Source organism: Neoarius graeffei, chromosome 24 (genome assembly GCF_027579695.1).
Source record: "Neoarius graeffei isolate fNeoGra1 chromosome 24, fNeoGra1.pri, whole genome shotgun sequence".
NCBI classification, from domain to species: Eukaryota; Metazoa; Chordata; class Actinopteri; order Siluriformes; family Ariidae; genus Neoarius; species Neoarius graeffei.
The window spans coordinates 47,460,901-47,475,171 of record NC_083592.1 but is presented as its reverse complement, the minus strand read 5'-3'; the positions used below and the strand labels follow the sequence as shown (position 1 = coordinate 47,475,171).

The 14,271-nt window shown below is 42.5% G+C and overlaps 1 protein-coding gene across 2 annotated transcripts in view; it reads left to right on the top strand.

Annotated features, from left to right (window-relative positions):
* The window catches only part of ehmt1a (euchromatic histone-lysine N-methyltransferase 1a), a 70,649-nt gene extending 57,697 nt beyond the window's left edge, over window positions 1–12,952 (top strand). The window contains exons 17-23 of one of the 2 annotated variants that reach the window (XM_060907398.1): window positions 1,421–1,562; window positions 3,023–3,100; window positions 3,271–3,386; window positions 3,539–3,625; window positions 10,868–10,946; window positions 12,084–12,259; window positions 12,341–12,952. In XM_060907398.1, coding sequence (XP_060763381.1) covers window positions 1,421–1,562; window positions 3,023–3,100; window positions 3,271–3,386; window positions 3,539–3,625; window positions 10,868–10,946; window positions 12,084–12,259; window positions 12,341–12,551 — 889 coding nt within the window. In that variant the 3' untranslated portion in view covers window positions 12,552–12,952. The remainder of the gene's footprint in view (window positions 1–1,420; window positions 1,563–3,022; window positions 3,101–3,270; window positions 3,387–3,538; window positions 3,626–10,867; window positions 10,947–12,083; window positions 12,260–12,340) is intronic. The other variant, XM_060907397.1, reaches the window with a different exon arrangement.
* The last annotated feature ends 1,319 nt before the right edge of the window (window positions 12,953–14,271 follow it).

Sequence of the window (14,271 nt, the reverse complement as noted above, 5' to 3'; positions counted from 1 at the left end):
TAGGCGGCAGTTACATGAAAGCCGCAAGCTTTCACAAGCAAATACATGACTGATATCACACCGACTTTATGATTACATTTATGATTATCATGTAGAATCTATAGCTCTACGTACCTTTATCTTATGTCGTTTCACAACACATGTTCTGACAGGAGGACTGTCTTTGGATCCGGCATAGCTACTAGTAGACCCCCTCCGGAATACTGGAAGTGTTGCCAGATTGGGAGGTTTCCTGCCCAGTTGGGCGGTTTCAAGTGCATTTTGGTGGGTTTTGAACATATTTTGGGTTGGAAAACTTCAGCAGTATCTGGCAACAGATACTGCTGAAGTTTTCCAGCCCAAAATATGTTCAAAACCCACCAAAATGCACTTGAAACCGCCCAACTGGGCGGGAAACCTCCCAATCTGGCAACACTGTGTAGGCACTGCTGATGGTAGTAACACATGTTTGTGCTGAACTGCACACCCAAGAAATTCTTTTAAGCTGGGAAGGGTGTCAAAACAATCCAAATCGAAGTGTTCAGAGCACAGGACGGATGTTGGTGAGGGCTCCCACTTGTCATGAGTGCGCCTGATTTGCTTCACCCACTTCGCATGCAGCTCGGGATCTCTGGGAAACTTGAATAAACTTACCCCATCCTTGTGGGTTTTGGAGCAAAAGCCGGCAACACAACGCGAAGGCATAATAACTATATATATAATAATGTATAATAATGCCTAATAAAAATACTAATAATGACAAACTGAACACCTGTCGCATCAACAACAAACTGGTAAGTTAGGAGGAAGGTTCTTTCGCTGATGTCATATAGCTCCTCCTCCTCCTTCGTCTCCTGGATGCTGCAGCCCTGTCAAATTTGCCCAAATAGCCGCGTTTTTTATCATAACTTGTAAAATAGGCGCCTTCGTGAATTAATATATGGATCATCGGGAATTAGTTTTTATGTTATAAAACATCGCCAAAGATGTCAAAAACGTGTCATCAGCACTTTAAGATCTATATGAAAATATCTCTCTGACTGAAATAACTGTGAAAGGGAAAAAGTAAGAAAAGAAAGCATGAAAAAACAGAATGAAGGGAATATAAGTGACAGGAAAGCAAGGAAGAGTGTAGGGGGAAAGAAGAGAAAGGATGCAGGAATGGAGAAGGGAAGAGGGACTACACAAAAAGATCAAAATAATTTAGGAAAAAGGTAAGAAGGAAGTAGAGAATTTTTTTTTCCAAGAATAAGAAACCACAATATGTAGGAAAAAAAGGAGGGAAAGAAATTAATCAAAAGACAAGTGGTGGTGGTGATATAGCGAGGGATATTTTTGGCGAGTTAGTGATATTTAGCATTTAAGCTGTCACAGCGGCAGCACTTCTTGCAATGTCATCATCTTCAGATGATACTTGTTTAATTAATGTGGTTTTACACAGAGATTTGTCTCGGGGTTATGAGGACGTCCCGGTGACGTGTGTGAACGGAGTAGATCAAGAGCCCTGCCCAAACTTCAAATACGTCCCTGAGAACTGTTTCACCACTCAGGTGAACATTGATGAAAACATCAAACACCTACAGGTGAGACAATCAGATTTAAAAAAATAAATAAATAAATCTGCACAGATATATGTATACCTGTACGTGTATGTATAGTAACACGGTCATTATTATAATTTTTTTTTTTTTTTATTATTATTTATACCCTCGCTCCGGGGGGGGGTTAGTATTGGTTTACCTCTGTCCATCCGTCCGTATCTCCGTCCATCCGAAACATCCTTTTTCTCAGCAACCACAAATCACAGCCACTTGGTACCAAACTTCAGCTTGGGGTTCTATACCGTGTATACCGTTTTCAGGTTTGTCGCACATCGACTTCCTGTTTACCGGCTGAATGTATTTACAAAACATATAGCGTGGATTTACAAATTATTTGTAATACTTTTTTTTCAGTAACTACAAATCACAACTGCTTGATATTTGGTACCGAGCTTCAGCTTGGGGTTCTATACTGTGTATACCATTTTCAGGTTTGTCGCACATCGACTTCCTGTTTACCGACTGAATGTATACGAAACACACAGTGTGGATTTACAACATTTTCGTAACACTTTTCTCAGCAACTACAAATCACAACTGCTTGATATTTGGTACCGAGCTTCAGCTTGGGGTTCTATACCGTGTATACCGTTTTCAGGTTTGTCGCACATCGACTTCCTGTTTACCGGCTGAATGTATTTACGAAACGTATAGCATGGATTTACAAATTTTTCGTAATACTTTTTTTCAGTAACTACAAATCACAACTGCTTGTTATTTGGTACCGACCTTCAGCTTGGGGTTCTATACCGTGTATTCCGTTTTCAGGTCTGTCGCACATCGACTTCCTGTTTACCGACTGAATGTATTTACAAAACATATAGTGTGGATTTACAAATTGTTTGTAATACTTTTTTTCAGTAACTACAAATCACAACTGCTTGATATTTGGTACCGAGCTTCAGCTTGGGGTTCTATACCTTGTATATTGTTTTCAGGTCTGTCGCACATCGACTTCCTGTTTACCGACTGAATGTATTTGCAAAACATAGCGTGGACTTACAAAATTTCCGTAACACTTTTCTTAGCAACTACAAATCACAACCGCTTGATATTTGGTACCGAGTTTCAGCTTGGGGTTCTATACCGTGTATATTGTTTTCAGGTCTGTCGCACATCGACTTCCTGTTTACCGACTGAATGTATTTACAAAACATATAGCGTGGATTTTGACGCTGTTTCAAGAAGCAGAATGCTATTTCAAAATGACAGTTTACCAGGATGCTATTTGAAATCCCTGGGGAGAGACACTGCGCTTTACTTACTTGTTTCAGGGTTCATTATTTGTTGAAGTCAACATTCATAATAAGTGTCCTATTCCGTCGATTGCTTGCATTCTGATGTGGGGGGGGGGGATACGTAACTGAGCAGTAGCTCACAGTTGATCTTGTTTGTACCAGATTTCTACTATTTTGTCTTTTATTCTGTGTTTGGATTCAAAGCACTGCACATGTAAAGACGACTGCTCATCCAACAGCTGCATCTGTGGCCAGCTCAGTATACGCTGCTGGTACGACAGGGTAAGACGATGATGCCTTTTTCCTGTTTATTTTTAAAAAATGATTCCTATATGACAGTCAGTCAGTGTTCTGCTGCTCTATTCCTCTGTGCGATGCCAGAAAGCAAGCGTTTTATTTGATCGCCATGTTGAAGAGTTTATTCTCGTCACTGTTGTCCGTGCTGCGTGCAGGAAGGCCGGCTGCTGCAGGAGTTCTGTAGGGAAGACCCGCCCTTCCTGTTTGAATGCAATCATGCCTGTGCGTGCTGGAGAACGTGCCGGAACAGAGTGGTGCAAAACCGACTGCGGTAATAATGCGTTTGCTCTTCCAGACACTTTTTTTTTTTTTTTTTAAGTGCAATGCTATTTCTGTTCTGGAGCATGTGAATGTGCTGAGTGTGCATGAATAGTTATTCATTAGACTCTAATTACTGACGCTATGCTGTTTGTGTGTCATTAGGGTACGACTGCAAGTCTTTCGCACTGCTAAAATGGGCTGGGGTGTGAAAGCTCTGCAGGATATTCCTGAAGGAGCCTTCATATGCGAGTAAGACCTTTTAAAGTGATTACATGCATTAAAAAGCAATCGCAAGTATTTAATAGCAAGAAATCACATCTGTAGCACGTGTGATATTAACACATTTACCTGTACGAAGGGGAAAAACACCCAGAAACCTGTTTGCTTAAAACTCATGTATAACAGACGTTCAAAGGCAGCTACTGAATTACACCATGAATATTAATAAAGAGGAAAAATGGGTGGGACGGCGGTGCAGAAGGTGGTGGTGTTGCCTCAGCTCCTGTTTGATCCTGAGCTCAGGTTAGTGTCTGTGTGGAATTTCACGTTCTCCTTGTGTCAGTGTCGGTTTGCTCCAGGTTCTCCAGTTTCTTTCCACCTTCCAAAAATAACCTGTCTATGCTGAATTTCTAGCCTGGCAAGCCAGACTAAATGTGAATATTTAGTCTGGCCTCGATCCGTAGACATTTCCGAAGCGGGTAGGAGGAACAACCCGCCGTCTTTTTCAAACTGTCTCTGTGCGTATAGGCCAACGCTCTGACCAATCAGTGCAACAGTGACACTGACGTAGTCAGAGCGACAGAAAGCAGTGGGGGAGGCCTTGAAATTAAATAATTTTTCAAAATGCGTATTAATTAATAAACAGGTTCTAGATATTAAGAAGTTTGGAGATAATGACCACAAGTTTGGAGTCTGTACCACATACACATTTTTTTTTCCAAGTGTTTTTCAAGGGTTTGCTTAAACTGTTTTTGAGAGTTTTTATTTAGTGGTGTTTGGTGAAATAATTTCCCTTAAATTTAAAATAACGGGAAAATAAGAAACAAAAAGTAATGTTTCAAAGCTATTTATTAATTCTTCGTACTGCACAAACTAGCCCCATCCTTTTGGCTACGGGCGGAGCCAGCTGGTAGATCAGACTTTTGCCATAGCCGGTCGGCAAAACAGCGAAAACGTCCTTCTTGAAAAGGAATGAGCGGACAGCGTTTTCCTGCTCATGTTTCAACGAAAACTCCAAGTCTAACTCTTCTAAAACTGATTCCAAAACGGAGTCAAACGCGCGCTGTTCACTAGCCCGAAGCCATCTTTCCTGTTGCGCTTTCTCTAGCGTCGCGCAGCTTTGTCGTCACTCCTGCAAAAGCCCGCCCAAAGAATCCAAACAAAAACCTTGCGTTGTGATTGGCGGGCACGATTTGATGCCCGGGGTGTTTTTGTTTATATGGTGCAAGGCTAGACCCATTCGCTAGGCAAAAAATATTTTTGGCCGCTAGGTGGTTGGGTCTAGTTTACTAGGCTACTGAATTTCCCCTTGTTGTGTGTGTGTGCGCGCACGTGCATGGTGCCCTGTGATGGCCTGCCATCCCATCTGGAGTGTATTCCAGTCTTAATCCCAGATCCACTGCTAGCCTGACCAGGAAAAAAAAAATAAAACACTTACTTACTAAAGAATGATTATTATTATTATCAGTCAAGTTTATATAGCGCCTTTCTCATACCCAAGGTCGCTTTACAATTAGTGAGGGGGAGAAGAACACCAAAAGAAGGTCAGGATGTCATTCCAATGGTGTGGCAGCCACAGTCCCACAAAAACAAGTCCCACACTGCCTGCACAGCCGCCGCGACGCTACCGCGCAACATCGCTCGGAACACCACACCAAGCACAAAAACACCACTGCACAGAGCACTGGACAACCACGATGTTAAAAGATTAACAAGCTCGCTGCAGTCTATAGCGAGGAGCACAGGCATCACCAATGGTGAACCAAGGCCTGGAGGGAACCGACGCGCACAACTGGGTCCGGGGCTATGCCACAACCGGCGGACAAAACACTCAAACAAAAACAAGCATCAAACAACACAAACACAAGAGAAAATAAAATGAAAAGCTCCAGTGAGAAGCAGCAGCCAGAATGTGCACAGCGCACTCTCAACCGGAAATGGAACCTATCTCCGGATACACAGTGCTGAGCGTAAATGAGTGCACCCCCTTTGAAAAGTAACATTTTAAACAATATCTCAATGAACACAAACAATTTCCAAAATGTTGACAAGTTTAATATAACATCTGTTTAACTTATAACGTGAAAGTAAGGTTAATAATATAACTTGGATTACACATTTTTTTTTCAGTTTTACTCAAATTAGGGTGGTGCAAAAATGAATACACCCCACAACAAAAACTACTACATCTAGTACTTTGTATGGCCTCCATGATTTTTAATGACAGCACCAAGTCTTCTAGGCATGGAATGAACAAGTTGGTGACATTTTGCAACATCAATCTTTTTCCATTCTTCAACAACTTTTAGTGACTGGATGCTGGATGGAGAATGATGCTCAACTTGTCTCTTGAGAATTCCCCATAGGTGTTCGATTGGGTTCAGATCAGGAGACGTACTTGGCCACTGAATCACTTTCACCCTGTTCTTCTTCAGAAATCCAACAGTGGCCTTAGATGTGTGTTTAGTCATGTTGGAAAAGTGCATGACGACCAAGGGTACGGAGTGATGGTAGTATCTTCTCTTTCAGTATAGAGCAATACATCTGTGAATTCATGATGCCATCAGTGAAATGCAGCTCCCCGACACCAGCAGCACTCATGCAGCCCCATATAAGGACACTGCCACCACCATGTTTCACTGTAGGCACCAGGCATTTTTCTTTGTATTCCTCACCTTTGTGACACCATACAGTTTTGAAGCCGTCAGTTCCAAAAACGTTTATCTTGGTCTCATCACTCCAGACTGTAGAGTCCCAGTAGTCTTCATCTTTGTCAGCATGGGCCCTGGCAAACTCTAGGCGGGCTTTTTTGTGCCTGGGCTTTAGGAGAGGCTTCTTTCGTGGACGGCATCCATGCATGCCATTCCTCTGCAGTGTACGCCGTATTGTGTCACGGGAAATAGTCACCCCAGTTTGGCTTTCTACTTCTTTAGATAACTGCAGTGAACTTGCATGCCGATTTTCTTCAACCCTTCTCATCAGAAGACGCTCCTGTCGAGGTGTTAACTTCCGTGGACGACCTGGACGTCTCTGTGAGATGGTTGCAATTCCATCTTTTCTTAAATTTTTGTACCACTTTTGCGACAGTATTCTGACTGATAAGTAAAGCTTTGCTGATCTTCTTGTAGCCTTCACCTTTGTGGTGTAAAGAAATTATTTTCTTTGAGGAATTCTGAAGAGACAAGTTGAGCATCGCTCTCCATCCAGCATCCAGTCACTAAAAGAGGTCGTTGTTGAAGAATGGAAAAAGATTGATGTTGCAAAATGTCGCCAACTTGTTCATTCCATGCCTAGAAGACTTGGTGCCGTCATTAAAAATCATGGAGGCCATACAAAGTACTAGATGTAGTAGTTTTTGTTGTGGGATGTACTCATTTTTGCGCCACCCTAATTTGAGTAAAACTAAAAAAATGTGTAATCTAAGTTTATATTATTAACCTTACTTTCACGTTACAAGTTAAACAGATGTTATATTAAACTTTGTCTTGTCAACATTTTGGAAATTGTTTGTGTTCATTGAGATATTGTTTAAAATGTTACTTTTCAAAGGGGGTGCACTCATTTACGCTGAGCACTGTAATTGAAATTAATGAGATCGTCAGTGACGGCGTAGCTCACTCTGGCCCAAACTTGGGTAGAAGTTATATGCGCCCTCGGTACCTCTACTTTCATGCCAGAAAGAATTAGAACTGGTGGCACAGTGGTGTAGTGGTCATCACTGTTGCCTCACAGCAAGAAGGTTCCGGGTTCGAACCTTGCGGCCGACAGGGGCCGTTCTGTGTGGAGTTTGCATGTTCTCCCCGGGTGCTCCGGTTTTCCCACAGTTCAAAGACGTGCAGATTCGGTACAATGGGGCCACTGTAATTGGTACAAGCTGTAGTGGTTTCCCAGCCATAATGTATGTACATGTATGGCAAAAGCTAATTTAAATCAATTAAAATCAGTGAAGAATTGAGCGACAAGAAGCGATTTGTGTGGAAACTGCTCATTAGGGCTTAATTACTCCCTGCGTGCGTATAATCCACATCAGGTTTGATGATTGGGGTCCCCCTCCATGCCGTCTCCCCCATCTGGCCTGCTGGCGATCTTCGAGCTTGCGTTCTGAGACCGTTTTCCCCCCCCCCGACAGATTTTGGAGCACCAGGACTTTCTGTCAAGGGCAGTATCATGCCAGTCTTTGTTGAAGCCGAAAGCCTTCAAGTCGTCTTTTACGCAGTCTTTCCAGCGTTTCTTCGGTCAACCCCTTGGCCTTGAGCCCTGTGTTAACTCACCGAAGAGAAGTTGCTTCCTATCCGGGTGTCGTCCATTCTGCAGACATGGCCCAACCAGCGGAGCCTGTTGCCTCGGATGATCGTCTCTACGGTGGTTAATTTTGCACGTCTGAGGACCTCAGTGTTCGTGATATGATGCCACCACTTGATGTTGAGCAAGCGACATAAGGACCGTTGACCGTTAATTACTCCAACCTTTCATTGTTAATTGCAATGATGTAAATTTGGCTAGAAGCTACATGCACCCCCAGGCAGACCTACCTTCCTGCCAAAAAGAATAAAAATCAGTGAAGAATTGAGAGAGAAGAAGCGATTTTCGTGAAATGTGGATGACGGACAACACATAATGACATGAATTCATCGCCTGTTGACTGGATGAGCTACTAATAAACAGAACTTATAAACACATCATCCAAACTCCTAGTCGTTACAGTCTGAATAGCGTTTTTTAGGATGACTAGACTTTGAAAGAAGGTCTTATCAAAGTTCTTCTTCTGGAGTTTTATCCAAGTTCATCTTGTGGCATCAGTAAACAATCAGATGTGCACAGCAATATTGGTTAAAAAAAAAAAATATATATATATATATATATATATATATATATATATATATATATATAATTTTCTGTACTCACTTAGAAAACTTGAATGTATAAATATTCCTCAGTTGTCCTTGTGGAGGAATCTTGAAAGATGTGGGTTTCTCATCTCTAGCCGCTTTATCCTGTTCTACAGGGTCGCAGGCAAGCTGGAGCCTATCCCAGCTGAGTACGGGCAAAAGGCGGGGTACACCCTGGACAAGTCGCCAGGTCATCACAGGGCTGACACATAGACAACCATTCACACTCTCATTCACACCTACGGTCAATTTAGAGTCACCAGTTAACCTAACCTGCATGTCTTTGGACTGTGGGGGAAACCGGAGCACCCGGAGGAAACCCACGCAGACACGGGGAGAACATGCAAACTCCGCACAGAAAGGCCCTCGCCGGCCACGGGGCTCGAACCCGGACCTTCTTGCTGTGAGGCGACAGCGCTAACCACTACACCACCGTGCCGCCCTGGACCCTACTGATCCACGTCATATTAAATAGAGCATAGTTTTACACCGGATGCCCTTCCCGCTACAACCCTCCCATTTCTGGGCTTGGGAAACAACCATTCATACTGTATCTATGGGCAATTTAGAGCCACCAATTAGCCCTAACTGTACTGTACATCTTTGGACTGTGAGAGGAAACCGGAGCACCCGGAGGAAACCCACGCAGACGGTTTACGGTCATTTAGCACAAAAAAGTCTTGATAAGATAAATGTTTTTGGAACCGATGGCTTCAAAACTGTATGGCATTGCAAAGGTGAGGAATACAAAGAAAAATGCATGGTGCCTACAGTGAAACATGGTGGTGGCAGCGTCCTTATGTGGGGCTGCATGAGTGCTGCTGGTGTCGGGGAGCTGCATTTCATTGATGGCATCATGAATTCACAGATGTATTGCTCTATACTGAAAGAGAAGATGCTACCATCACTCCGTGCCCTTGGTCGTCATGCACTTTTCCAACATGACTAAACACACATCTAAGGCCACTGTTGGATTTCTGAAGAAGAACAGGGTGAAAGTGATTGAGTGGCCAAGTACGTCTCCTGATCTGAACCCAATCGAACACCTATGGGGAATTCTGAAGAGACAAGTTGAGCATCACTCTCCACCCAGCATCCTATCCAACCTATCCCAGCTGACTACGGGCGAAAGGCGGGGTACACCCTGGACAAGTCGCCAGGTCATCACAGGGCTGACACATAGACACAGACAACCATTCACACTCACATTCACACCTACGGTCAATTTAGAGTCACCAGTTAACCTAACCTGCATGTCTTTGGACTGTGGGGGAAACCGGAGCACCCGGAGGAAACCCACGCGGACACGGGGAGAACATGCAAACTCCGCACAGAAAGGCCCTCGCCGGCCACAGGGCTCGAACCCGGACCTTCTTGCTGTGAGGCGACAGCGCTAACCACTACACCACCGTGCCGCCCCAGGTGTTTTTTTTTTTTTTTTTTTTTTTTTTGTGGAACACTGTAAATTATTTCTCCATCGTAAAGAATTTTAAAGAACACTTTTAGGAAGCTAAGAACTTTTAATTAGCCAGTCAACCCTAATTGTTTCATTCCTCTGCCACTAGGTGGTGGAGGCATTATGTTTTTAAGTTGTCTATGTCCATCTGATGATATCGTTAGTGCAGTATCTCAAAACTGTGTGGTTGAATGAATGTATGTAGGATCAATTATGGAATTATCAATAGTAACCAGCAGATGAACTGATTTAGGTTTTTAGAATGGATCCAAACAGGGTCAAGGCCAAATGTCTGGAATAGTTTTTATTCAGTTGCTTCCTTTTTGTTTGCCACACAGTGTTGTTGCTTAACTTGTTTATTTTCAGGAATGTAAAGCCCCTTTTTTTTATGATTGTCACCATTGTTTGATCAGTTTATTTGGAAATTCTTCTTTTTTTTTTTTTGTCTTAAAAATAAGTAGTGAAATGTAGGCTATATAAATCTAAACAGACGTATCTTTGCTACTACCAGCTGAACTGATTACATTTTGAAATTGATCCAGACATGGTCATCGTATTTTTTAAAGGTATTTGAGGCGTACAAATTGATAACAACAAGGACTAGCTTAGAGGCATCCATGTTTGTCTCATTGTCATCTACTTGTTTCTGAGGGTGTGGTCCTATCTGTTAAAGGATAAGTTATACAGATTTAGAGCTTTTGCCTAAACAGGTTTACTCAGTAGATGGGGAAAGGTGCCTTGTAGGTGTTGTGCTGTCGATGGGGATGAGATTTAAAATGCTGGCGTATTCATTTAAAAAGTGCCCTGTCCAGAAAAGGGATTTTAATTGGATTTGAAGTGGGTCAGAGAAAGTGAGCCATAAGTTATTAATTATTCATCCGTGATTAATTTCCTGCTGTTTGGACCAAATTGTTTGTGTGTGTGCAGGTTCGCTGGTGAGATCATTTCAGACGGAGAAGCAAACGTCAGGGACAACGACTCGTACATGTTCAACCTGGACAATAAGGTCAGTGTTGTACTATAGAGATCTTGCAGTCACGTGACCGGAAAGTACACAGCCGCCATCTTGTCGGTAAAAAACACTGCTGCACTCGTGTACAGAATGGATCAATTTCAACCGACGGACTACACGGCTCATTTTTCTAATGAACAGATAACTAGATATATGTCTAAAATAAACGATCTACAGATTAGTGACCCTTATGGCTTACCGGACGGAGTTTTCACGACTGTGTCAGTGGATATTGAACTGCCAGAGGTGGAATACCCAGACGTGTATAATTACCTCATCAACTTTCCCTCACTGTTCAGTGGTGAAGCACTGCGTGCTTATAAATCTCTGGACAGTTATCTTTACAGAAATTCAGGATTTGTCAGCGACTCAGATGTGGCATCTTGTAAACAAGAAAATAATCCTCATTGGACGGGTAAGTCACTTAACTGACCAGCCGATTATAGAATAAGGTAATTCCAGTTGTAATTCCAAATCGTCTGTCTTGTTTACCATGGATCTGGCGTTGGAGAGGTAGAGGCTTAGCAGTGGAGGCTTGAGTGGCTGTTTTCTGAGCTTAGTCAACAGGCCGGCTCTGCAGCCTCGCTTTTGCTTCGGCTCCCGGCGCCGCCTCCTTTGCTTTGCTTCCGATAACAATCCACGGAGACCCCACTGGTCTCGCTATCTCGTCCGGAATGTTGTGCATGCGATGGAAATCGCTACAAACCGTCATTTTCTGCTGGAAACCAATGTCCAGTAAGTCCATACGGTTGTAGTGGATATTGAAGTCCGGTACAGACGAACAACACGCAGAAATGCACACAAAAAACATAAACGTGCACAGGTAGGGAGAGCTTGTAGCCGCAGCCGTTGTAGTAGAATTGTATATAGTAGGGTTTTGTAGAAGTATGGCGTTTGACCGACAAGATGGCATCTGTCACAATCTGGATCGGCTGTGACGTCACATGCAAGTGCTCCATAGACATTTAACCAGTGTCCAAAACAGACTTTGGAGCTCTGAGATGCATCTGGCCAGCAGGCTGTGCTATAGATTCTCAGCCATATACGCAGTCTCTCTCTCTCGCTCCCATTTGGATGGATTAGCTGCTTTTTAATTTGTACGGGTTTGTTTTTTTGTTTTTCTCCTCCCAGGTTGGCGAGGTCTACTGCATTGATGCCCAGTTCTACGGTAACGTCAGTAGGTTTATGAACCACCTGTGTGAGCCCAATCTGTTTCCTGTGCGAGTGTTCACCAAACACCAGGACCTGCGCTTCCCACGTATCGCACTGTTCTCCTGCAAACCCATACGGGCTGGAGATGAACTGGGGTAAGGCTTTCTTATCTCCTCATTTCTCCATTCGCACTCCCCCATTCTGATTTTTTTTTTTTTTTTCCCTCTTATCCCAAGGTTTGATTACGGAGATCAGTACTGGGAGATTAAGAGGAAGTACTTCAGCTGTCAGTGCAGTTCTCCTAGTTGTAGGCACTCGGGGGCTGGTTTGGAACACGGCCACGTGGACAGCTCGGCTCAAACACCCACCGTCCGGAGCTCCTCTCAGGTAGCCAGCACTCGGCACATTCACTCCGCCAACACTGGACAAGCAGCAAGCCAACCCTGACCTGCCTCTGTGAGGACACCGCAGAGACGAACTGTTCATCTACCACTTCCTTTTCATAGTTCTTGGTAGTACTCTACCATGACGTATTTTTTATTATTATTTAAAGTCTATGAAGAGGACATTTCTTTAAAAAAAAAAAAAATGCAGCATAAGGCTCATTTTAAAGCGGTTCACGCGTGGTTAGTCAATGAATTAGGATAGAATTATACCACAAAGCAATTTTTTTTTTTTTTAAAAACATGATGGAAGGATCATAAATTAATAACGTGCAGTACGTATTTTATCAATGTTTTTAAACAGCTGGAACAGATTGCCTGAATTTTTAGATCATTTACGATAATGCATAAATCTGAAACAGCAGATTTTAGTTTTTTTTCAGTCATCCTAATTTTATTATCTCTATAAATGTTTGTTTATAATTATGATAATCATGTGGATTAAAGCCTTTTGTAGATATTTTCTATTATATGCTTGACGTGCTGTCTTTTTATTCATTTTTATCACTTGTTCAGTCGGAACTGAAATTTAATTTCCATGAAATACAGCCCATCCTTAGATATGGCACTTGTATATTTAATATTTACCTTGGTATTTTATTTATTTTCTGCTTCATTTGCTGATGGGATTGCCGAGCAATGCGAAAACCACTGATTGGTGAAATTAAGCAGCTGCAAATCAACCATGCTTGTTTCAGATTGTTCTCCTGGACGTGTTTTAAGCTTCCTGTGTATTAACAGCTGGTTAAGTGCCAGATTCTTAATCGGGGAGATCGTTTGGACACCCGAACAGTCACGTGACAAGGAATTGATTGAGCCAAAAAGGTCAGGTAAGGCTTTCAGATGGATCGCTACAACAAGAACATTTTACATAATGAAAACATGGATACTGATGATGTAATCTACAGAAATCATTTCCATGAAGAGGCTTGCATTGCCAGCACTAAATCCTACACTCATCTATAAACACGTGGTTTACAAAAGAAAATTGCGCAACTGACTTAATGTTCCATCCAACTTGGTTCCTCAGAGCCACATAGCCAGATCAGACATTTTAAATCAATGTTTGGCCCAGTACACTGCTTCCAGCGGCATCAAATCCTGTGCACTTTCAAAAAAAAAAAAAAGACAAAACAACACCAATCTATTGCACACCATTCCCTAAACTGCTTTAATGCAGGAGTAATCTCAGTGTCTTCTACCATCGTTTAGATTTATTCACGTTCCACTAACATAACACTTTTATCAAAGCAACCGGCATCGCTGCAATTTCTGCAAGTTATTCCATCTTCTTAGCGTCATCCCAGTGGTTTAATCGCCTTTCTAAGAGGTAGCTCTTCTCTTGAACCGTATTCGATGCCATAGAAGTGAACCACACAATTCTGAGGAGTTATTTTTCAAGACTTGCACCTGCAGTTCATGGTACAGTTATTTCTAAAGGAATTGAGCTTGTTTTTAGCTGTGATCTATTCCATTAATTTTGGGTTACAGTAAAGTGTAGGCATATTACACACACTGTTTATTTCAAAGCGTTTCTCTAAATCCACAGCTGTGCTGTTTTCACATGATCAGGTGTGTTTGTGTGTGCGCGCCAGTTCGAGTATCATTACAGCTCATAATAGCCGCCTTCATCAAAAAAGTTGAAGCATCACACACTCGTGTTGCCAAGTTATAACAGACTTCAACATGGACCAATAATCAGAGTATTTATCATAACATTTGGA